This window comes from Mustelus asterias, chromosome 21 (assembly GCF_964213995.1).
Source record: "Mustelus asterias chromosome 21, sMusAst1.hap1.1, whole genome shotgun sequence".
NCBI lineage: Eukaryota > Metazoa > Chordata > Chondrichthyes > Carcharhiniformes > Triakidae > Mustelus > Mustelus asterias.
This window is the reverse complement of record NC_135821.1, coordinates 4,288,045-4,313,245: the sequence shown is the minus strand read 5'-3', so window position 1 is coordinate 4,313,245 and position 25,201 is coordinate 4,288,045. Positions and strand designations below refer to the sequence as shown.

The following is a 25,201-nucleotide window of genomic DNA, read 5'->3' as shown; positions in this document are numbered from 1 at the left end:
AACCTACACATCTTTGGACATTAAGGGACAATTTAGCATGGCCAATCCACCCAACCCACAAATCATTGGACATTAAGGGACAATTTAGCATGGCCAATCCACCTAACCCTCACATCTTTGGACACTAAGGGGCAATTTAACACGGCCAATCCACCTAACCCGCACATCTTGGAGTGTGGGTGGAAACCGGAGCACCCGGAGGAAATCTACGCAGACACAGTGAGCACAGACAGTCACCCAAGCCGGGAATTGAACCCAGGTCCCTGGCGCTGTGAGGCAGCAGCGCTAACCACTATGCCACCACTCTGCCGCCCCAAACGGCAAGCATCAAACTGCCAAATCCTTCCAACACACTCAGGCAGTAAGAGTGGGAGAGATTCCTGGCCAGCCGGGTGACCATCATTATCTCGAGCTCCAGACTACAACATGAATGGAAAAGTGCTCAGCAACTCTGTTTCCCTCGGGGAATGGTAACCCCCCCCATTCTGTATTCCACAGTGTCTTTTTTTTAAACAAAATATCATCTTGTCCCTGTGCAGGAATTTGCCGTGCTGACAAAGGAGTTGAATCTGTGTCGGGAGCAACTACTGGAGAGGGAGGAGGAGATTGCAGAGCTCAAAGCAGAGAGGAACAACACCAGAGTGAGTGCAAACTGCATTGAGACTGTCGTAGGACAAGATCAGGGGGTTCCGAGGCTGCAGCCTCCCCTTTACTCCCGCACACCCCAGCCCTTCCACCCACAGGAATCCTCATCCCAACCCTCCCTCTGTTCCTACCTTGCCGACTCCGGGATACCTAGGAAGGAGTGCGTGTGAATTCACGGTGCAGTAACAACAGTAAATCCCCAAGTCAGCTGTCTTAGGTGTTTGCCTCGAGTGATGATCGCTGTCCAACAGATAAGGGGACAACCATTTAGCACGGAGACAGGAGGGTGGTAATCCTCTGGAATTCTCTGCCCCAAGAGGGGCAGTTGTTGTGTATGTCTAAGACTGGGATCGATAGATTGCTACATATTTAAAAACATCAAGGGATATAGGGATAGTGCAGGAAAATGGTGTTGATCAGCTATGAATGGCGGAGTGGGCTCGAAGGGCTGAATGGCCCACTGCTGTTTCTATTTCTTGTGTTCTTAACAGATGTCAAAGTCCAGGGAAATGGTTGGTTGGGGGTGCAAGTCAAATAACTCCTCAGAGCTTGGTGTCCCTTCACCAGATTCCCTTTGTTTACAAACTTATCACCGCTCCTAAGACTGCTTCAGGTACAAAGTGAGAATCCAGAGGGTCAGTAGCCCTGACACTCCTCAATATATACACAGGTGATTGGGCAGGCAGTCATTACCTCAATCAAGGAGCTTATACTCCAATCATTGCCTCAATCAGGGAGCTCATACTCCAATCGTTACCTCAATCAGGGAGCTCATACTCCAATCATTACCGCAATCAGGGAGCTCATACTCCAATCGTTACCTCAATCAGGGAGCCCATACTCCAATCATTACCTCAATCAGGGAGCTCATACTCCAATCATTACCTCAATCAGGGAGCTCATACTCCAATCATTACCTCAATCAAGGAGGTTATACTCCAATCATTACCTCAATCAGGGAGCTCATACTCCAATCATTACCTCAATCAAGGAGGTTATACTCCAATCATTACCTCAATCAGGGAGCTCATACTCCAATCATTACCTCAATCAAGGAGGTTATACTCCAATCATTACCTCAATCAGGGAGCTCATACTCCAATCATTACCTCAATCAAGGAGGTTATACTCCAATCATTACCTCAATCAGGGAGCTCATACTCCAATCATTACCTCAATCAGGGAGCTCATACTCCAATCATTACCTCAATCAGGGAGCCCATACTCCAATCATTACCTCAATCAGGGAGCTCATACTCTAATCATTACCTCAATCAGGGATCCCATACTCCAATCATTACCACAATCAGGCAGCTCATACTCCAATCATTACCTCAATCAGGGAGCTCATACACTAATCATTACCTCAATCAAGGAGGTTTTACTCCAATCATTACCTCAATCAGGGAGCTCATACTCCAATCATTACCTCAATCAGGGAGCTCATACTCCAAGAGGCCTCTTGGGCCTCGTTAGAATCATCACAGGGGGTTGGGGAGGAATAAAAGGGACAGATTTTGATCGGGTGGAAGGCAGGAGAGGTTAAACAAAAGGGGTGATTGTGTAAGGAAAGCGGACATGGCAATGGGATGAGTGGGGAAACATTCGATGGGCCAATAGAGGAGGCATCACTGACAATGACGGAGCCATCACCGTCACCAGCTGCATCAAAATATTAGGAACTGGAGCTCAGCTCAATGTCAAGGCTGGAAAGCTGTAAAGTGTCGATGATTGTTTTCTGCAGTTGCTGTTGGAACATTTGGAGTGTCTGGTGTCGCGCCACGAGCGTTCCCTCAGGATGACGGTGGTGAAACGTCAGGCGCAGTCTCCCGCTGGCGTCTCCAGTGAGGTCGAAGTGCTCAAGGCCTTAAAGTCGCTCTTCGAACACCACAAAGCTTTGGATGAGAAGGTGTGGGCTCCCTTTTCCCAGTCTCTGTTGTTTCTGTGCCTCCCGTGGGTCTCTTGTGGTGTAATAATCGGTGGGACATCTTTGCCAACACACTGAGGGGTGTCTCATTGAATATTACAGTGCGGACGGAGGCCATTCGGCCCACTGTGCTTGTACTGGCTCTTTGAAGGAGCTATCCAATTAGTCCTCCACCCTCCTGCCCCTCCACACCATCCCCCCCACTCTTACCCACAGCCCTGCAGAGTTTTCCCTTTCAGATATCTCTCCAGTTTCCCATTTGCAAATGGCCACTGAATTAGATTGTGATAATTTCATGTCGAACATTTCTCATCATCGTAACTTGTTGTTTAAAAAAAGATTTGCCTCAACTTCTCTCTGTTTCCTTTTGCCAATTTTCTTAAACCGGAGTGTCATAGAATTCTACAGTGCAGAAGGAGGCCATTCGGCCCATCGGGCCTGAACCGACAACAACCCCACCCAGGCCCTATCCCCATAACCCCACGTATTTGTCCTGTTAATCACCCTGACACTCAGGGCAATTTAGCATGGCCAAACCACCTAACCTGCACATCTTTGGATACTAAGGGCAATTTAGCATGGCCAATCCACCGAACCTGCACATCTTTGGATACTAAGGGCAGTTTAGCATGGCCAATCCTGCACATTTTTGGATACTAAGGCCAATTTAGCATGACCAATCCACCTACCCTACGTATCTTTGGACACTAAGGAGCAATTTAGCATGGCCAATCCACCTAACCTGCACATCTTTGGACTGTGGAAGGAAGCCAGAGCGCACGGAGGAAACCCACGCAGACACATGGAGAACGTGCAAACTCCACACAGACAGTGACCCAAGCCAGGAATCGAACCCGGGACCCTGGCACTGTAAGGCAGCAGAGCTAACCATTGTGCCATTGTGAAAACCTTTGGTTGCTGAGCCCACCTCCCTAACATTTGAATCATAGAATAGAATCCCCACTGTACAGAAGGAGGCCATTCGACTCTGTATCAACTCGACGACAGAGCATCTTACCCAGGCCCTATCCACGGAGCCCCACACATTTACTCCTCTAATTTCCCTAAGCTGCACATTTTGAACACTTAAGAAGCAATTTATCACGGCCAATCCACCTAACCAGCACGTTTTTGGACTGTGGGAGGAAACCAGAGAACCCGGAGGAAATCCATGCAGACACGGGATGCAGACACGGGGCGCAGACTCCGCACAGACGGTGACCCAAGCCAGGAATCAAATCCGGGTCCCTGGCGCTGCGAGGATGATGCTGGCTGCTTTTCCGAGGCAGCGGGAAGTGTAGACGGAGCCAATGGATGGGAGGCTGGTTTGTGTGATGGATTGCTCGTCCAGTGATGTCGTCACTACGCCAACATCTCTCCCAAATTTAACTTTGTTCCTTTTCATTGTAAATTCACATTCTCAACTGGGCTTGTGTGTACTTTTTTGCTCTGTCTCCTGCCGGTGTATTGAAGGTGACGAATTAACTCTTTTCTGTTTGTGTGGCAGGTGCGGGAGAGACTCCGAGTGGCATTGGAAAGGGTCTCGATATTGGAGGAAGAACTTGAAACAACAACCCAGGATGTGAGTGCTTTAAAAGCAGCGCGTAGCACGGGAAACAATCCTGTCCCGATTGAGGCTGAAACGCACCCTTATTGCTGCCCTCACAGCATGAATCCAGATCACCGATTCTTTTTTAATTCATTCATGAGACATGGGCATCGCTGGCTGGGCCAGCATTTATTGCCCATCCCTAGTTGCACTTGAGGGGCAGTTGAGAGTCAACCACATTGGCTCTGGAGTCACATGTAGGCCAGACCGGGTAAGGATGGCAGATTTCCTTCTCTAAAGGACATTAGTGAACCAGATGGGTTTTTCTGACAATGGTTTTATGGTCATCAGTAGATTCTTAATTCCAGATATTTTTTATTGAATTCAAATTCCACCATCTGCCGTGGTGGGAATCGAACCCGGGTCCCCAGAACATTAGCTGAGTTTCTGGATTAATAGTCTAACGATAATACCACGAGGCCATCGCCTCCCCTGACACGGCTGGAATGGATTCTCTCTGGATTGTAGCTCTTCAGGGAAAAGGATGAGACAGGGAAGCCAAACGGCAAACTCTTTCCCCAAAGTCCCCTCCAAGAAGCAGGAAAGAAACTTCTAGTTGTCAAAATGTGGAATAATTCGGCCTCCATGGGCTGATAAGCGGCAAGTAATATTCGTGCAACACAAGAGCCAAGCAATGACCATCTCCCAAAAAGAGAGAATCCAACCATCTCCCTTTGACATTCCATGGTATTACCATCGATGAATCCACCACCATGTATACCCTGGGGCCTACCATAGACCAGAAACTGAACGAGACTAGCCATATAAATACAATGATAACAAGAGCATAGAATCATTGAATCCTACAGTGCAGAAGGAGGCCATTTGGCCCATTGAATCTGCACCAACAACAATCCCACCTAGGCCCTATCCTCATTACCCTATACATTTACCCTATCTAATCCCCCTGACACCAAAGGGCAATTCAGCATGGCCAATGCACCTAAGCCGCACAGCCTTGGACTGTGGGAGGAAACCGGAGCACTCGGAGGAAACCCACGCAGACACGGGGAGATCTTGCAGACTCCACACAGACAGTGACCCCAAGCTGGAATTGAACCCGGGTCCCTGGCGCTGTGAGGCAGCAGTGCTAACCACTGTGCCACAGTGCCACCCCAGATCAGATCAGATGCTGAGAATTCTGTGATTATTAACTCACCTCCTGACTCTCCAAACCATCTACAAGGCGCAGGTCAGGAGTGTGATAGAATACTTGCCTGGATGAATGCGGCTCCCAACAACACTCACTGCTCCAGATTTCCACAACCGTTTTATGCCAAGATATGGTTTGTCCCAAAATGGCCGCCTTAAGTCTTAAGGTTACCTTGAAGCTCAAAGCGATGAGGTAAAAGGGTAAACGATGAGGTAAATATTATTTCCACCACTCACACCTTTAGTAATTAAAGGTGATAAATTTAAAATTCTCACCGTGCAGGAGTGGTGAGGAGAAATAGTTTTATATAGAGTGCGGTCAGAATACGCTTGGGCTGACAAGTGGCAGTAACATTAGCGCCACACTAATGCCAGGCAATGACCATCACCAATAAGAGACACTCTAACCACCGCCCCTTGACATTCAGTGGTGTAACCATCACTGAATCAACATCCTTGCGGTTACCATTGACCCGAAACTCAACTGGACTCACCACATAAACACAGTGGCTACAAGAGCAGGTCAGAGACTAGGAATACTGCGACGTGTAACTCACCCCCTGACTCCCCAAAGCCTGTCCACCATCGACAAGGCACAAGTCAGGAGTGTGATGGAATATTCCCCACTTGCCTGGATGGGTGCAGCTCCAACAACACTCAAGAAGCTCGACACCATCCAGGACAAAGCAGTCCCGCTTCATTGGCATCCCATCCACCACCTTAAACATTCACTCCCTCCACCACCGACACACAGCGGCTGTCGTGTGTACTATCTACAAGATGTATTGCAACAGCTCATCAAGATTTGTTTGAAGGCACCTTCCAAACCCACAACTCCACTATCTAGAAGCACAAGGGCAGCAGATACCTGGGAACACCACCACCTGGAAGTTCCCCTCCAAACCACCCACCATCCTGACTTGGAAATACATTGGCCATTCCTTCACTATCACTTGGTCAAAATCCTGGAACTCCTTCCCTTTCAGCACTGTGGGTGTACCTACATCACATGGGCTGCAGTGGTTCAAGAAGACGGCTCACTATCACCTCCAGGGCAAGTAGGGATGGGCAATAACTGCTATGCCTAGCCTTTGAGAACCACATCCTGCGAAAGAAGAGCAAGCATTCCAAATAAAAAGTGGCTGAATCACAGAGGGTAATTGTGAAGTTTTGGGATTCATTGTCCTGACTTCCCGTTGACCATTTTCAATATTTAGCCAGTCCTGACCAGCGCTCCCTGCCTTACTCCTCACCTGGGGTGGGCGACCAGTCCCACGCGATGGTGATCATTGGCTTTGATGAATAAAGTCATGCCAGCGATGATTCGGAATGAGTCTGACACTCGCACATTCAAGGGGAGGCGATGGCCTCGTGGTATTATCGCTAGACTATTAATCCAGAAACTCAGCTCATGATCTGGGGACCTGGGTTCGAATCCCGCCATGGCAGCTGGTGGAATTTGAATTCAATAAAAAAAAATCTGGTATTAAGAATCTACTAATGACCCATTATCGATTGTTGGAAAAACCCATCTGATTCACTAATGTCCTTTAGGGAAGGAAATCTGCCTTCCTTACCTGGTCTGGCCTACATGTGACTCCAGAACCTCACAACAATGTGGTTGACTCTCAACTGCCCTCCAAAGGCAACTAGGGATGGGCAATAAATGCTGGCCCAGCCAGCGACGCCCATGTCCTATGCATGAATAAAAAAACCATTCATATGTGAAAGCCGGGCTGAATTTGTGGTTGGGGGAGTGGTGGAAGCGAATGATTAACAGAGTTCTCGGATACTGAAAGGCCTAGATAGAGTGGACATGGGGAAGATGTTTCCATTAGGAGATGAGGATCTGAGGGCACAGCCTCAGAGTAAAGGACGACCCTTTAGAACCGATTAATTAATTAGTTATTTAAGAAGGGTAGCAAGGATAACCTGGGTAATTATGAGCTTGACGTCAGTGATAGTAAAATTGTTGGAGAAGATTCTTCGAGATAGGATCTATACACATTTGGAACTGAATGGCCTTGTTAGCGATAGACAGCATGGTTTTGTACAAAGTCATGTCTCACTAATTTAATTGAGCTTTTTGAGGAGGTGACAAAAATGATTGACGAGGGAAGGGCCGTGGATGGTGTCTACATGGACTTTGGAAAACATTTGACAAGGTCCCTCATGGCAGACTGGTGCAAAAGATTAAATCTCATGGGATCAGAGGTGAACTAGCTAGATGGATTCAGAACTGGCTTGGCCATAGAGCTCAGAGGGTAGTGGTAGAAGGGTGTTTATCTGAACGAAGGTCTTTAACTAGTGGTGTTCCGCAGGGATCAGTGCTGGGACCTCTGCTGTTTGTAATATATATAAATGACTTGGAAGAAAGCGTAGCTGGTCTGATTAGCAAGTTTGCGGATGACACTAAGATTGGCGGAGTTGCGGATAGTGATGGAGATTGTCAGAGAATACAGCAGGATATTGATAGGCTGGAAAATTGGGTGGAGAAATGGCAGATGGCGTTTAATCTAGACGAATGCGAGGTGATGCTTTTTAGTACATCCAATTCAGGTGGGAGCTATAAATAAAATGGCAGAACAATCAGGAGCATCGACACACAGAGAGATCTGGGAGTACAGGTCCACAGATCCTTAAAAGTGGCAGCACAGGTGGCATGCTTGCTTTCGTTGGACAGGGCATCGAGTATAAAAGTTGGCAAATTATGTTACAGTTATATAAAATGTTGGTTAGGCCACATTTGGAATACAGTGTCCAATTCTGGTCACCACGCTGCCAGAAGGACGTGGTGGCTTTGGAGGGAGTACAGAAAAGGTTTACCAGGATGTTGTCTGGTATAGAAGGTATTAGCTATGAGGAGAGATTGAATAAACTGGGATTGTTCTCCCTGGATAGACGGAGGCTGAGGGGCGACCTGATAGAAGTTTATAAAATTATGAGGGGGAAAGATAGGGTGAACAGTTGGAAGCTTTTTCCCAGGGGCAGAAATGGCAATTACAAGGGGGTCACAAGTTCAAGATAAGGGGGGAAATGTTCAGTGAAGATGTGCGGGGGACGTTTTTTACACAGAGGGTGGTGGGGGCCTGGAATGCACTGCCAAGTGAGGGGGTTGAGGCAGACACGTTAGTGACATTTAAGACTTATCTGGATAGACACATGAACAGACGGGGTATAGAGGGACATAAGCGGTTGGTTTCGATAGGACAACGTGATTGGCGCAGGCTTGGAGGACCGAAGGGCCTGTTCCTGTGCTGCTCTTTGTTCTTTGTGTGAGGAGGAATTTTTTCTGTGGTGAATCTATGGAATTCATGGCCACAGAAGGTTGTGGAGGCCGGGTCATTGAGTGCATTTAAGACAGAGATAGATAGGTTCTTGATTGGTAAGGGGATCAAAGGTTACGGGGAAAAGGCAGGAGAATGGGGTTGAGAAACTTATCAGCCATGATTGAATGACAGGATAGACCCAATGGGCCGAATGGCCTAACTCTGCTCCTATATCTTGTGGTCCTTCCCAATGCACAGAGGCTGACCAATGGAACGGCGTTAACCGGAGATGGGGACTCGGAGTGCCACGACCTGATCGAGAGGCAGAGCAACGAGCTGCTACAGATGAAGGAGCGCCTGGCCGCACTTTGCCGGAAGGTCGCTGAGGTCGAGGAGGAGCTGAGCATGGCGCGGAAGGATCTGATCAAATCGGAGGAGGTGAACTCCAAGCTCCAGCGGGATTTGAAAGAGGTAACTGCGGGAGCGAGCGGGACCGCCGATATTGGGGCAGTTAAACCAGCTGTGGGAATATTGCAAAGTTTCGGAGCTTACACTGGCATAGTGAGCGCAGAATCATAGAATAGAATCCCTACTGTGCAGGAGGCCATTCGGCCCATCGAGTCTGTACCGACCACAATCCCACCCCAGGCCCTATCCCCATAACCCCATACATTTACGCCGCTAATCCCTTTAACCTACACAGAGAATCATAGAATCATATAATCTTACACTGCAGAAGGCGGCCATTCAGCCCATCGAGAGTGCGCAGACCACAATCCCATCCAGGCCCTATCCTCATTTATTTGGCCTAGCTAGTCCCCCTGACAGTAAGGGGCAATTTAGCATGGCCAACCCACCTAACCCGCACATCTTTGGACACTAGGGGGCAATTTAGCGTGGCCAATCCATCTAACCTGCACATCTTTCGGATTGTGGGAGGAAACCGGAGCACCCGGAGGAAACCCACGCAGACATGGGGAGAACATGCAGACTCCGCACAGACAGTGACCCAAGCCGGGAATCGAACCTGAGTCCCTGACGCTGTGAGACAGCAGTGCTAACCACTGTGCCACCGCGCCGTTCAGTAAGGTGCTGCCCCTTGAGGTGGAGAACATTTTGAATTCTTACGCCACGCTAGTTGAGGCAGCAGCTCAGAAAGAGGTATTAATGTGGCTTTATGTGGCAGTTCCACGCTTTGCTACTTTAGTGGAGACATTAATGTGTTTAAACACTCCCTCAAAGCAGGACATGCGAACATTGGATCATCAACACCAACACTTGAAGCTTATTGATTTTACTGAGGTTTTCATAGAATAGAATCCCTACAGTGCGGAAGAGGCCATTTGGCCCATCAAGACTGCACCAACTCTCTGACAGAGTATCTTACCAAGGGCCATGCCATGTCCTATCCCTGTAACCCCACACATTCAGCATGGCCAATCCACCTAACCTGCACATTTTTGGACACTAAGGGGCAATTTAGCATGGCCAATCCACCCAACCTGCACATCTTTAGACACCAAGGGGCAATTTAGCATGGCCAATCCACCCAACCTGCACATCTTTAGACACCAAGGGGCAATTTAGCATGGCCAATCCACCCAACCTGCACATCTTTAGACACTAAGGGGCAATTTAGCATGGCCAATCCACCTAACCTGCACATCGTTGGACACTAAGGGGCAATTTAGCATGGCCAGTCCACCTAACCTGCACATCTTTGGACACTAATGGACAATTCAGCATGGCCAATCACCCTAACCTACATAGTCCAAAGATGTGTGGTTGAGGTGGAGTGGCCATGTGAAATTGACCCCAGTGTCAGGGGGATTAGCAGGGTAAATATGTGGGGTTATGGCGATAGGGCCTTGGTACAAACTCGATGGCCCGAATGGCCTCCTTCTGCATTGTAGGCATTCTATGATCTTTGGACTGTGGGAGGAAACCGGAGCAACAGAGGAAACATGGGGAGAACATGCAAACTCCACACAGACAGTGACCTGAGGACGGAATTGAACCCGGGTCCCTGGCGCTGTGAGGCAGAAGTGCTAACCACTGTGCCACCGTGCCGCCCATTTCTTGGAGGTCGGGGTAAGGCTTGGGTGGATTGGCCATGCTAAATTTCCCCTTAGTGTCAGGGGGATTGGCTGGGTGAATAAGTGGGGTTATGGGGATAGAGCCTGGGCGCGATTGTTGTCGGTGCAGGCTCGATGGGCCGAATGGCCTCCCTCTGTGCTGTAGGGATTCTATGATTCTGTTCTAACCCTGCAGGTTTTGAAATGGCCGCCATTCCAGACCACTTTACTAAAGGCTACTTTTCACTTTCCCCGTGTAGGCCTTAGCACAAAGAGAAGATATGGAGGAGAGGATTACAACGCTGGAGAAGCGCTACCTCAGTGCCCAGCGTGAAGCCACATCGCTGCACGATGTCAATGATAAGCTGGAGAACGAGTTGGCCAGCAAGGAGTCGCTCCTCAAGCAGGTAACCGTTTCTCTTTCCTCTGTGCCTCGGTCGAATGGAGAACCTTCAGAGTGCAAAGCAGGACAGGCAAAACAAACTCACCCTCAGACAGGGGCCAGTTTCTACTATAACCTGCCTCTACGCTCACTTCTCGAGGCAGGAGTCCTCCTCAGATCTTTTCACGCGCCTCCAGCATTCTTCTTCCACCTGGACCTCTCCCTCTGGCCTGGACTCCATTTATTTAATTGAGAACTGTTGGCGTGACATCGGCCATCTTAAACTTGACTGTTGGCGTGACATCGGCCATCTTAACTGTTGGCGTGACATCGGCCATCTTAACTGTTGGCGTGACATCGGCCATCTTAAATCCTCTGCCCCACTCCAACCACTCCTGGGGTGGCACGGTGGCACAGTGGTTCGCACTGCTGCCTCACAGCAAAGAACAAAGAAAATTACAGCACAGGAACAGGCCTTTCGGCCTTCCATGCCTGCACCGACCATGTTGCCTGACTCAAGTAAAACCCTTCCGGGGACTGTATCCCTCTATTCCCAACCGATTCATGTATTTGTCCAGATGCCCCTTAAAAGTCACTATCGTATCTGCGTCCACTACCTCCCCCGGCAGCGAGTTCCAGGCACCCACCACCCTCTGTGTAAAAAAACTTGCCTCGTACATCTCCTTTAAACCTTGCCCCTTGCACCTTAAACCTATGCCCTAGTAATTGGCTCTTCCACTCTGGACCAAGGACCCAAGTTCGATTCCCTGCACGTTCTCCCCGTGTCTGCGTGGGGTTCCTCCCACACTCCAAAGATGTTCGTGTTAGGTGGATTGGCTATAATAAGTTGGTGTCAGGGGGATTAGCAGGGTCAATACATGGGGATCGGGGCTGGGTGGGACAGGGATTCAGGCTTGATGGGCCGAATCCCCTGCACTGTGGGGATTCTACGATTTCTATGTTCCTATTTTCTGTTTTTACTATAATTTTCACAGGAACAGGAGGAGGCTATTCGGTCCCACAAACCTGATCGTATCTGCACTCCATCGACTTGCTTTGTTCCATTATCCCTTCACACACTGAATGGAAAAACATCTTCCCAGTCGCAATCTCAAACATTTCAACTAACCCCAGCCTCACCAGCGTGGTTTTGTTTGTTGGGGGAGGGGCCAGCTTCAGATTTCCATTTGCCTTCCTTATAACATACATCTGCATCCCCACTTTCTGAAGTCGAAAGGCCAAAACCTTGTGTGATTTCGTGAAGAAATCAGATATAGCTCTTGGGGCTAAAGGGATCAAGGGATATGAGGGGAAGACGGGATTAGGATATTGAATTTGATGATCAGCCATGATCAAAGTGAATGGTGGGGCAGGCTCGATGGGCCAAGTGGCCTCCTCCTGCTTCTATGTTTCCAGGAAACCCCGCCCCCTCTTCAAAACCGACCTCATTGGTCACCCCCGCTAACGGTTCTCCACTTTGTGTTTGATCTTTGTGAGATTGTTGAGCTGGGTATAGGGCAGGGTGAGGGGCGTGACAAGAGTGCGGTGGGCAGCTGGAACCAACATGCCTCACTCTGGAGCCCCACGCCCTGCCAAGGCCAACGTGCCTTGCCACAGGGTCGGAATGCTTCCCTCCTTCCTGGTGCCCAGGTGTGTAAGCTGTACGAGGAGACGCTCACTGGAAGATGCCAACCTTTGTCCAGTGCAGCACAGGAGGAGGCTATCCGGCCCATCGCCAGCTTTTTGAAAGCCAATTAGTGCCACCCCAATCTGCCAGCTCTTTCCCCATCGCCCTTCACATTCCTCCTTTTCGCATTCCCACTTTCCAATTCCCTCTATTATTGAATCTGCTTTCACCTGCTCTGAATTCCTGCTGTCAATGCCTCGGCACGGTGGCACAGCGGTTAGCGCTGCTGCCTCACGATGCCAGGGACCCGGGTTCGATTCCAGTCTTGGTCACTGTCTGTGTGGAGTCTGCACGTTCTCCCCGTGTCTGCGTGGGTTTCCTCCGAGTTCTCCGGATTCCTTCCACACTCCAAAGATGCACAGGTTAGGTGGATTGGCCGTGCCAAATTGCCCCTTGGTGTCCAAAGATGTGTAGGTTAGGTGGATTGGCAGTGCAAAATTGCCCCTTGGTGTCCAAAGATGTGTAGGTTAGGTGGATTGATCATGCTAACTTGCCCCTTAGTATCCAAAGATGTGCAGGTTAGGTGGATTGGCCATGCTAAATTGCCCCTCAGTGTCCAAAGATGTGCAGGTTAGGTAGATTGGCCATGCTAAATTGCCCCTTAGTGTCCAAAGATGTGCAAGTTAGGTGGATTGGCCAGGCTAAATTGCCCCTTAGTGTCCAAAGCTGTGCAGGTTAGGTGGATTGGCCTTTGTAGATGTGTGGGATTACGGGGATAGGGCGGGGGAGAAGGCCTGAATAAACTACTCTGTCAGAGAGAGAGTCAGTGCAGACTCGATGGATCGAATGGCCTCTTCTGGACTGTAGGGATTGTATGATTCTGTGATTCTCTGCTTAAAAAAAGCTTTTCATTTTCCCTTTATTTCTTCCGCCAATTACCCTCAATGCGTGTCCTCTGATTACCAACCCTCCTGCCTGTGGAAAGCGTGTACCCTTGTCCATCCTATTAAAACCCACTTGTCTGTTTCAGCCCCTCTCTCTAAAGCCTCCCTTCAATCTTATCTGCCCCGAGTCTTTCAGCATGAGCGAAGTCTCCCATCCCTGGTAACGCCCCTCCGCCCCCCTCTCCAAGGCTGGGAAGCAAGGCTTCGAATTCTAGTGTTCAGTCTTTGGCTCCATCAGTTTATTCTGCACACGATGACTCCCCAGCTTTTGGTTAATGGAACCAGTGGACCTGTTCTATATTGATTATCAGTAAATTACTCTCACGTTGGACCTGTTCCTGGAAGATAATTCTCTCGGACCAATGCAGATGTAATTTCTCTATTTCAGTGGCAAGATCTCAAAAATCACAGAGCCCGTCTGGGAATAAATCAGAATCGTTACGGTGCAAAATTTGATTTGATTTATTGTTGTCACATGTATTAGCATACAGTGAAAAGTATTGTTTCTTGCGCGCTATACAGACAAAGCATACCGTTCATAGAGAAGGAAAGGAGAGAGTGCAGAATGTCGTGTTACAGTCATAGCTAGGGTGTAGAGAAAGATCAACTTAATGCAAGGTAGGTCCATTCAAAGGCAGCAGGGAAGAAGCTGTTCTTGAGTCGGTTGGTAGGTGACCTCAGACTTTTGTGTACGGTGGCACAGTGGGTTAGCACTGCTGCCTCGCAGCGCCAGGGACCTGGGTTCGATTCCCAGCCTGGGTCACTGTCTGTGTGGAGTTTGCACATTCTCCCCGTGTCTGCGTGGGTTTCCCCTTGGGTGCTCCGGTTTCCTCCCACAGTCTGAAAGACGTGCTGGTTAGGTGCACTGACCCGAACAGGCGCCAGACTGTGGCGACTAGGGGAATTTCACAGTAACTTCATTGCAGTGTTAATGTAAGCCTTACTTGACCTCAGGCTTTTGTATCTTTTTCCCGACGGAAGAAGGTGGAAGAGAGAATGTCCGGGGTGCGTGGGGTCCTTACTTATGCTGGCTGCTTTGCCGAGGCAGCGGGAAGTGTAGACAGAGCCAATGGATGGGAGGCTGGTTTGCGTGATGGATTGGGCTACATTCACAATCCTTTGTAGTTCCTTGTGGTCTTGGGCAGAGCAGGAGCCATCCCAAGCTGTGATACAACTAGAAAGGATGCTTTCTATGGTGCATCTGTAAAAGTTGATGAGAGTCGCAGCTGACATGCCAGATTTTCTCAAAGGAGGCCATTTGGCCCATCAAGTCTGCACTGGCTCTCCAAATGAGCATTATGACTTCATACCATTGCCCTGTCTTTTTCCCTGTACCCCTGCACGTTGTTTCGATTCAAATAATCAACTAATGCCCTCTTGAAAAAGAGAAGTTACCAATTGGTTGAAGGATCAATCACGAGGAGGCATACTTTTAGGGTAAGGAGAGTCAGAGGGGACTTGAGAAAAAACCTTTTCACCTCAGAGGGTGGTGGGAATCTGGAACGCACTGCCTGGGAAGGTAGTGAAGACCGGAAACCTTACATCCTTTAAAAAACTATTTGGGTGGTCACTTGAGCTATCGTAACATTCAAGGATATGGGACAAGTGCAGGAAAATGGAATTAGGGCACCTTTTGTGGTAGTTATTGTCACTGTAGACTTGATGGGCTGAAGGGCCTTTCCTGTGCGGTATGACTGTTCCAGAACTAGGGGTCCCAATTTGAGGATAAGGGATAAACCTTTTAGGATTGAGGTGAGGAGAACTTCCTTCACCCAGAGGGTGGTGAATGTGTGGAATTCACTACCACAGAAAGTCGTTGAGGGAAAAACATTGTGTGATTTCTAGAAGAAATTAGATAGAATCATAGAATCCCCACAATGCAGATGGAGGCCATTTGGCCCATCAAGTCTGCACCGACAACAATCCCACCTTGGCCCTATCCCCGTAACCCCACAAATTTACCCCACTAATCCCTCTAACCTACGCATCGCGAGATACTAAGGGGCAATTTAGCACGGCCAATCCACCTAACCCGCACAGGAAACAGGCATGGAGTCTACGGAAATAGGGCAAACTGGTAGGGAGGCCATGGAACCTTTACAGATTAAAGGGGAGGAGGTGCTCGCTGTCTTGAGGCAAATCAGAGTGGATAAATCCCCAGGACCGGACAGGGTATTCCCACGGACCTTGAGGGAAGCTAGTGTTGGACTTGCAGGGGCCCTGGCAGACATATTTAAAATGTCAGTATTCACGGGGGAGGTGCCGGATGATTGGAGGGTGGCTCATGTTGTTCCGTTGTTTAAAAAAGGTTCCAAAAGAAATCCGGGAAATTATCGGCCAGTAAGTTTGACGTCAGTGGTGGGCAAGTTATTGGAAGGTGTGATAAGGGATAGGATCTACAAATATTTGGATAGACCGGGACTTATTAGGGAGAGTCAACATGGCTTTGTGCGTGGTAGGTCATGTTTGACCAATCTATTAGAGTTTTTCGAGGGGGTTACCAGGAAAGTGGATGAAGGGAAGGCGGTGGATGTTGTCTACCTGGATTTCAGCAAGGCCTTTGACAAGGTCCCTCATGGGAGGTTAGTTAGGAAGGTTCAGTCGCTAGGTATACATGGGGAGGTAGTAAATTGGATAAGACACTGGCTCAATGGAAGAAGCCAGAGAGTGGTTGTGGAGGATTGCTTCTCTGAGTGGAGGCCTGTGACTAGTGGTGTGCCGCAGGGATCGGTGTTGGGTCCATTGTTGTTTGTCATCTATATCAATGATCTGGATGATAATGTGGTAAATTGGATCAGCAAGTTTGCTGATGATACAAAGATTGGAGGTGTAGTGGACAGTGAGGAAGGTTTTCAAAGCTTGCAGAGGGATTTGGACCAACTAGAAAAATGGGCTGAAAAATGGCAAATGGAATTTAACGCAGACAAGTGTGAGATATTGCACTTTGGAAGGACAAACCAAAGAAGAATGTACAGGGTAAATGGTAGGACTCTGAAGAGTGCAGTTGAACAGAGGGATCTGGGAATACAGGTACAGAATTCCCTAAAAGTGACGTCACAGGTGGATAGGGTCGTAAAGAGTGCCTTTGGTACATTGGCCTTTATAAATCGGAGTATCGAGTATAAAAGTTGGAGTGTTATGGTAAGGTTATATAAGGCATTGGTGAGGCCGAATTTGGAGTATTGTGTACAGTTTTGGTCACCTAGTTACAGGAAGGATGTAAATAAGATTGAAAGAGTGCAGAGAAGGTTCACAAGGATGTTGCCGAGACTTGAGAAGCTGAGTTACAGAGAGAGATTGAATAGGTTGGGACTTTATTCCCTGGAGCGTAGAAGATTGAGGGGAGATTTGATAGAGGTGTATAAGATTTTGATGGGTATAGATAGAGTGAATGCAAGCAGGCTTTTTCCACTGAGGCTAGGGGAGAAAAAAACCAGAGGGCATGGGTTAAGGGTGAAAGGAGAAAAGTTTAAAGGGAATATTAGGGGGGGGCTTCTTCACGCAGAGAGTGGTGGGAGTGTGGAATGAGCTGCCGGATAAAGTGGTAAATGCGGGGTCACTTTTAACATTTAAGAAAAACTTGGACGGGTTCATGGATGAGCGGGGTGTGGAGGGATATGGTTCAAGTGCAGGTCATTGGGACTAGGCATAAAATGGTTCGGCACAGACAAGAAGGGCCAAAAGGCCTGTTTCTGGGCTGTAATTTTCTATGGTTCTATCTTTTGGACTGTGGGAGGAAACCGGAGCACCCGGAGGAAACCCATGCAGATGTGGGGACAACGTGCAAACTCCACACAGAGAGTGACCCAAGCCGGGGATCAAACCCAGGTCCCTGGCGCTGTGAGGCAGCAGTGCTAACCACTGTGCCACGGTGCCGCCATCTTTAACTCTTGGGGCTAAAGGGATCAAGGGTGGCACGGTGGCACAGTGGTTAGCACTGCTCCCTCACAGCACCAGAGACCGGGTTCACTTCTGACCTCGGGTCACTATCTGTGCGGAGTTTGCACGTTCTCCCCGTGTCTGCGTGGTTTTCCTCCAGGTGCTCCGGTTTCCTCCCACTGTCCAAAGATATGTGGGTTAAGTGGATTGGCCATGCTAAATTGAGCCTTAGTGTCAGGGGAATTAGCAGGGTAAATACATGGGATTATGGGGATAGGGCCTGGGTGGAATTGTTGTCGGTGCAGGCTCGATGGGCCGAATGGCCTCCTTCTACACTGTGGGGATTCTATGATATGTGGGGAAGGGGGGATCAGGATATTGAATTTGAGGATCAGCCATGATCAAAATGAATGACGGAGCAGGATCGAAGGGCTGAATGGCCTCCTCCTGCTTCTAGTTTCTATGACTGCGTGTAATGCTATCTGTAGTGTGAGCACGGTACTGTTGTGTTATTCAGAGCATAAAGCAAGTGGCAGATGTATAGGCTTAAATTTCATGTCACTTAGAATTCAGTCGGGAACCCCCACCTCGCAGGAGAAGCCAGACTTTGATCTGTTTCTCGGCCTGTCGTTGATGCAGTCCATTGAGCCAGTGTCCATGCAGAGGAGGCCATTCAGGCCATCTGAGTGTGCCAGTTCTTTGAAAGAACTATCCCATCAATCTCACTCCCTCTGATCCCCCCACCACTGCCCTGCAAATGTTTTCCGTTCAAGAGTTGATCCAGCACCCTGTTGAACCTGCTTCCATTGTCCTTTCAGGCAATGCATTTCAGATCCCAAAAACTTGCTGGGTTTAGAAAAGTACTTCCCCTCATCTCTCCTGTGGTTCTTTAGTCAATTATCTTAATCCATCCTCCGCTGCTTTTCAACCCTCCCCCCAACAGGGGGCACCATTCTTGGAAACCTCCTCTGTACTCTCACCGAAGCCATAACATCCTCCCCTGGAGCGTGCCGCCCAGAATTGGCCTCCAGCTGAGGCCCAACTAGTGTTTATCAAAGGCTTGAAATAGTTTTATAGGAATTAGGAGCAGAAGTTGGCAAATTCAGTCCTTCGAGCCGGCTCCATCATTCGGTCAGATCATGGCTGATCTCTCCCTGGTCTCAAACCCACCTCCCCACCTGTTCCCCATATCCTCTTATCCCTTTTTTTATTAGAAATATATCTCTTTCTTAAACCATTCAACGATTCAGACTCCACCGCGCTTTGGGGCAGTGAGTTCCACAAATTCACCACCCTCTGCGAGAAGTAGTTCCTCCTCATCTCAGTTTTAAATCCATCGCCTCTCAACCTATACCCTGTGACCTCTTGTTCGAGATTGCCCCACAAGGGGAAACATTTGGTCTACATTTACTTTATCAATCCCTTTTAGTATTTTATATCCCTCGATCAGATTCCCCTCTCATCCTTCTAAACTCCAGCGAGTACAAGCCCAAACTCTTTAATCTCTCCTCATACGTCAACCCTTTCATCCCTGGAATCAATGGGATGAACCTCCTCTGAACTGCCTCCAATGCCACCCACATCCTTCCTCAGATAAGGAGACCAAAACTGGACACAATAGTCCAGATGTGGTCTCACCAACACCCTTGATTTATTATTGTCACATGTATTAACATACAGTGAAAAGTATTGTTACTTGCACGCTAGACAGACAAAGCATACCGTTCATAGAGAAGGAAAGGGGAGAGTGCAGAATGTCATGTTACAGTCATAGCTAGGGTGTAGAGAAAGATCAATTTAATGCAGGGTAGGCCCATTCAAAAGTCTGACAGCAGCAGGGAAGAAACTGCTCTTGACTCGGTTGGCACGTGACCTCAGACTTTTGTATCCTTTTCCCAATGGAAGAAGGTGGAAGAGAGAATGTCCGGGGTGCGTGGGGTCCTTAATTATGCTGACTGCTTTGCCGAGGCAGCGGGAAGTGTAGACAGAGTCAATGGATGGGAGGCTGGTTTGCGTGATGGATTGGGCTACATTCACAACCTTTTGCAGTTCCTTGCGGTCTTGGGCAGAGCAGGAGCCATACCGAGCTGTGATACAACCAAAAAGGATGCTTTCTATGGCGCATCTGTAAAAGTTGGTGAGAGTCATAGCGGACGCACCAAATTTCCTTAGTCTTCTGAGAAAGTAGAGGCGTTGGTGGGCTTTCTTAACTATAGTGTCGGCAAGGGGGGACCAGGACAGGTTGTTGGTGATCGGAGCACCTAAGAACTTGATGCTTTCGACCATTTCTACTTTGTCCCCATTGATGTACTTATGGCATGTCCTCCACTGCTCTTCCTGAAGTTGATGACTATCTCCTTCGATTTGTTGACATTGAGGGAGAGATTATTGTTGCCGCACCAGTTCACCAGATTCTCTATCTCATTCCTGTACTCTGTCTCATCATTGTTTGAGATCCAACCTTCTACGGTGGTGTCATCAGCAAACTTGAAAATCCCTGTACAATTGCAACAACACTTCTTTACTTTTATACTCCAGTCTTTTTCCAATAAATGCCAACATCCCATTTGTCTTTATTTATTATGTGCTGCACCTGCATACCGACTTTCTAAGATTTACAATTTCTTTACTCTTGTGCTGTCTGTGTGGAGCCCAAGACCCTATGTGCGGGAAAGTAGGGAGTTCTAACACCCTTGGGTTCCTCTGTGATGCGCTATCAATAAGGCGAAAGACTACCGATATGCCAATATAAGTGTAGGCTTTTATTCACAACAGAATCAGGAGCAGATCCCAACAATTAACCAACCTGGACTGAACAAGGGGGAGGAGACAGCCACCTTTATACTAGGTGCTGAGGGGAGGAACCAAACTGGAAGGGGATGGGTCCAGGTATGACAAACACACACAACGGTGGTCCATATAGGACAAAGGCACAACTGAGGTCCACCACACTCTGTGCTTGGGTTTCCCTGGCGCGGTTAACTGTTTGTCTTCCCCTGCCCTGCCGTCCGCTCACCAGAGATCCGTGTGTCCTTGCAGAGCGAGGAAAAGAACCGGCAGCTCCAGGAGTGGTTGGATTCCTCCAAACAGAAGCTGCAGCAGACGATGAGGAAGGCAGAGACCCTGCCAGAGGTGGAGGCCGAACTGGCGCAGCGAGTGGCTGCTCTGAACAAGGTACGGTCGGCGCACGGGGTTTCCTCATAGACCACCACAAGCTTTACGCTGGCTGCCTTTCTCAAGCACCCACTCACCATCCTCAACCCATCCCTCAGCACTTGGCAGCTGCGGAAGTAATTTCCAAGTGTCGTCACTCTTGTCATGTTGACAAATTAAGAAGTCTCACAACACCAGGTTAAAGTCCAACAGGTTTATTTGGTAGCACAAGCTTTCGGAGCGCTGCCCCTTCATCAGGTGAGTCACTTGATGAAGGAGCAGCGCTCCGAAAGCTCGTGCTACCAAATGAACCTGTTGGACTTTAACCTGGTGTTGTGAGACTTCTTACTGTACCCACCCCAGTCCAATGTCGGCATCTCCACGTAATATTGACAACATGGTGACCATTTTTACACAGCAAGATCCCACCTTCAGACAAAGGCCAGCGGTGGAGGGTGGTGTGGTGGGGTGAGGTGGGTGGTAAATATGGTTCAGGACGTGGCAAAGAGCCCAGAGGCATTTCCTGTTCTTTGAAATAGGGCTGCAGGATGTCTGATGTCTACTCAAGTGGTCAGATGAGCCCTCGGTTTAAAAGGCGGCACGGTGGCACAGTGGTTAGCACTGTTGCCTCACAGCGCCAGGGATCTTGGTTCGATTCCCGGCTTGGGTCACTGTCTGTGCGGAGTCTGCACGTTCTCCTCGTGTCTGCATGGGTTTCCTCCGGGTGCTCCGGTTTCCTTCCACAGTCCAAAAGACGTGATGGTTAGGGTGCATTGGCCGTGCTAAATTCTCCCTCAGTGTACCCAAACAGGCGTCGGAGTGTGGCGACCAGGTGGTTTTCACAGTAACTTCACTGCAGTGTTAATGTAAGCCTACTTGTGACACTAATAAATAAACTTAGACTTATAAACTTAATATCTCCTCCGACCATGCAGCACTCCCTCAGTACCACACTAGGGGGGAGTTTTTCCATCAGGTTAGATGGATTGGCCATGCTAAATTACCCCTTAGTGTCAGGGGGATTAGCAGGGTGAATATGTGGGGGTATGGGGATAGGGCCTGGTTGTTGTCAGTGCAGACTCGATGGGCCGAATGGCCTCCTTCTGCACTGTAGGGATTGAGTAAATTTAAATTCCTCCAGCTGCCTTGGTGGGATTTGAACTTGTGCCTGTGGGTCATTAGTCCGGGCCTCTGGATTGCTAGCCCAGTGACGTTACCCATGTGTCACCATCCCGCGCGCACTGGGCTACGGTTGGGGGTGTGGAAAGTTGAATGTTTTCATTGCGGGGGGGGGTCAGGCAGAACCGTGCCCCCACAGAGTCTCAATATGATTGGATCGGACTAATCCGGTGTTTTTCCTTGGCAGGCGGAGGAGAGACACGGGAACATCGAGGAACGACTGTGCCAGCTGGAGTCAGAGCTGGAAGAGAAAAACCAGGAGCTGCAGCGGGTAACATATTATAACATCCCGAAACGGGAATATCTTATCCCTGATAAACTGAGACATCACCCGAATGAGTGAAAGAAGCTCGGATGCTTGTGAACATTGCAGGCTCGTTGGCGCCTCATAAGAACATAAGAACTAGGAGCAGGAGTAGGCCATCTGGCCCCTCGAGCCTGCTCCGCCATTCAGTAAGATCATGGCTGATCTTTTTGTGGACTCAGCTCCACTTACCCGCCCGCCCACCATAACCCTTAATTCCCTTACTGTTCAAAAGTCTATCCTTCCTTGCCTTGAGTGAGGACTGGTTGAGGACTATCCTCATTGGAGTTTAGAAGGATGAGGGAGGATCTTATTGAAACTTATAGATATAGATAGAGTCCAGAGGAGGTTCACAAGAATGATCCCCGGAATGAAGAGCTTGTCGTATGGGGAACGGTTGAGGACTCTGGGTCTGTACTTGTTGGAGTTTAGAAGGATGAGGGGGGGGGATCTTATTGAAACTTACAGGATCCTGTGAGGCCTGGATAGAGTGGACGTGGAGAGGATGTTTCCACTAGTCGGAAAAACTAGAACCAGACGGCACAACCTCAGGCTGAAGGGACAATCCTTTAAAACAGAGACAAGGAGGAATTTCTTCAGCCAGAGAGTGGTGAATCTGTGGAACTCTTTGCTGCAGAAGGCTGTGGAGGCCGGGTCATTGAGTGTCTTTAAGACAGAGATAGATAGGTTCTTGATTAATAAGGGGATCAGGGGTTATGGGGAAAAAGCAGGAGAGTGGGGATGAGAAAAATATCAGCCATGATTGAATGGCAGAGCAGACTCGATGGGCCGAGTGGCCTAATTCTGCTCCTATCTATGTCTTATGTTCTTATTATGGTCTTAAAAACATTCAATGAGGTAGCCTCAACTGCCTCACCGGGCAGGGAATTCCACAGATCATTCAGACCAACACAAATCCTAGACAGCGATTCTAGATATTCACATTGAAGAATATTTATTGTTGATTAAATGGAGGTTTTTTTTTCATTCATTCATGGGACATGGATGTCGCTGGCTGGCCAGCAGTTGTTGCCCATCCCTCGTTGCCCCTTGGAGGGCAGTAGAGAGTCAACCACATTGCTGTGGGTCTGGAGTCACATGTAGGCCAGACCCGGTAAGGGCGGCAGATTTCCTTCCCTAAAGGGACATGAACGAACCAGATGGGTTTTTGCAAGCATTGACAATGCTTTCATGGTCGCCGCACTGGTGCAGTGGTGGAGATGCTGGTGTAGTGGTATTGTCACTATACTTAGTAATCCAGAGGCCCAGGCTGACGCTCTGGCGACGTGAGTTCGAATCCCACCACAACAGTTGGTGAAATTTAAATTTGATCAATAACAGATATCGAATTGAAGCTAATCTCAGTAACGGTGACCGTGAAACTATCATCGATTGTCGGAAAAGCCCACCTGGTTCATTCATGTCCTTTAGGGAAGGAAATCTGCCATCCTTACCCGGTCTGGCCTACATGTGACTCCAGAGCCACAGCAATGTGGTTGGCCATTAACTATCCTCCCAAATAGTTGAGTGAGACACTCAGTTCAAGGGTAATAAGGGATGGACAACAAATGTAGGCCCTGCCCAGCGATACCTATATCCCCATGATAGAATTGTTTTTAAATTACCGATTCTAGCTTTCAATTCCAGATTTATGAATAGAATTCACCGGCTGCCCTTGTGGGATTTGAACCCCTGCCTCACTGAGCATTAGCCTGGGCCTCTGAATTACTATTGCAGTGACACTGTCTTCCTCCAACATGCAAACACCTGGGGAGGAGGACTTTCAGGATGGACAATAATTGTTGGCCTAGGTGGCACAGTGGTTAGCACTGCAGCCTCACGGCGCCAGGGACCCGGGTTCAACTCCGGCCTCGGGTCACCGTCTGTGTGGAGTTTCCACGTTCTCCCCGTGTCTGCGTGGGTTTCCTCCTAGTGCTTTGGTTTCCTCCCACACTCTAAAGATGTGCAGGTTAGGTGGATTGGCCATGCTAAATTGGCCCTTAGTGTCCAAAGATGGGCAGATTAGGTGGATTGGCCATGTCAGGGGGATTAGCAGGGTAAATATGTGGGGTTTCGGAGATAGGGCCAGGGTGGGATTGTTGTCATTACAGTCTCGATGGGCTGAATGGCCTCCTTCTGCACTGTGGGGATCCTAAAACCTGCTTCCTTTGAATTAATAAACTAACAATGCCACACACTGGCCCCGGGTGGTGATTTGCGTAAAGAAATCCTGCCATATTGAACATCTGCCCAGAATGCTTCACGGTGCGGCCCGTGTGTCTGAACCCTGTCTCTGATCGCTCCCAGGCCCGGCAGAGGGAGAAGATGAATGACGAACATAACAAGCGCCTGTCGGAGACGGTCGACAAGCTCCTCTCCGAGTCCAATGAGAGGCTGCAGCTTCACCTGAAGGAGAGGATGGCTGCACTGGAAGAGAAGGTGAGAACCTCGCACCGGCTGGAGTTGGGTTTGGGGGGGGGGGTGTGGGGTGTGGGGTGGGGGGTTGGGGGGGGGGGGGTGGGGGGGGGGTGGGGGGGGGGTGGGGGGGGGGGTGAGTGGGGGCCTCCCCTCTCTTGCTATCTTCCAACTGTTGTTTCAGCCCATTGGCGGTTTCTCTGATACTCTGCGGCATCGTGTAGCCCGAACCAGTTGTTCCTGTGTCTCAGCCGGGATTTTAAATTGGGATTTAGGGATTTAATCGGGACTTGATAAGTCCGGGCAGCACGGTGGCACAGTGGTTAGCACTGCTGCCTCACAGTGCCAGGGAACCGGGTTCGATTCCCGGCTTGGGTCACTGTCTGTGCGAAGTCTGCACATTCTCCCCGTGTCTGCATGGGTTTCCTCCGGGTGCTCCAGTTTCCTCCCACAGTCCAAAGATGTGCAGGTTAGGTGGATTGGCCATGCTAAATTGTCCCTTAGTGTCCCGGGATTCGTAAATTAGAGGGATTAACCGGGTAAATATGTGGGATTATTGGGATAGGGCCTGGGTGGGATTGTGGTCGGTGCAGGCTCGATGGGCCTAATGGCCTCCTTCTGCACTGTGGGATTCGATGATT

General features: G+C 49.1%; 1 protein-coding gene across 1 annotated transcript in view; it reads left to right on the top strand.

Annotated features, from left to right (window-relative positions):
- The window catches only part of LOC144509046 (liprin-alpha-3-like), a 137,755-nt gene that overhangs the window by 43,514 nt on the left and 69,040 nt on the right, over positions 1–25,201 (top strand). Inside the window, exons 2-9 of the mRNA XM_078237329.1 lie at positions 540–641; positions 2,390–2,554; positions 4,080–4,154; positions 8,861–9,073; positions 10,938–11,084; positions 20,549–20,683; positions 22,029–22,112; positions 24,453–24,584. Coding sequence (XP_078093455.1) covers positions 540–641; positions 2,390–2,554; positions 4,080–4,154; positions 8,861–9,073; positions 10,938–11,084; positions 20,549–20,683; positions 22,029–22,112; positions 24,453–24,584 — 1,053 coding nt within the window. The remainder of the gene's footprint in view (positions 1–539; positions 642–2,389; positions 2,555–4,079; positions 4,155–8,860; positions 9,074–10,937; positions 11,085–20,548; positions 20,684–22,028; positions 22,113–24,452; positions 24,585–25,201) is intronic.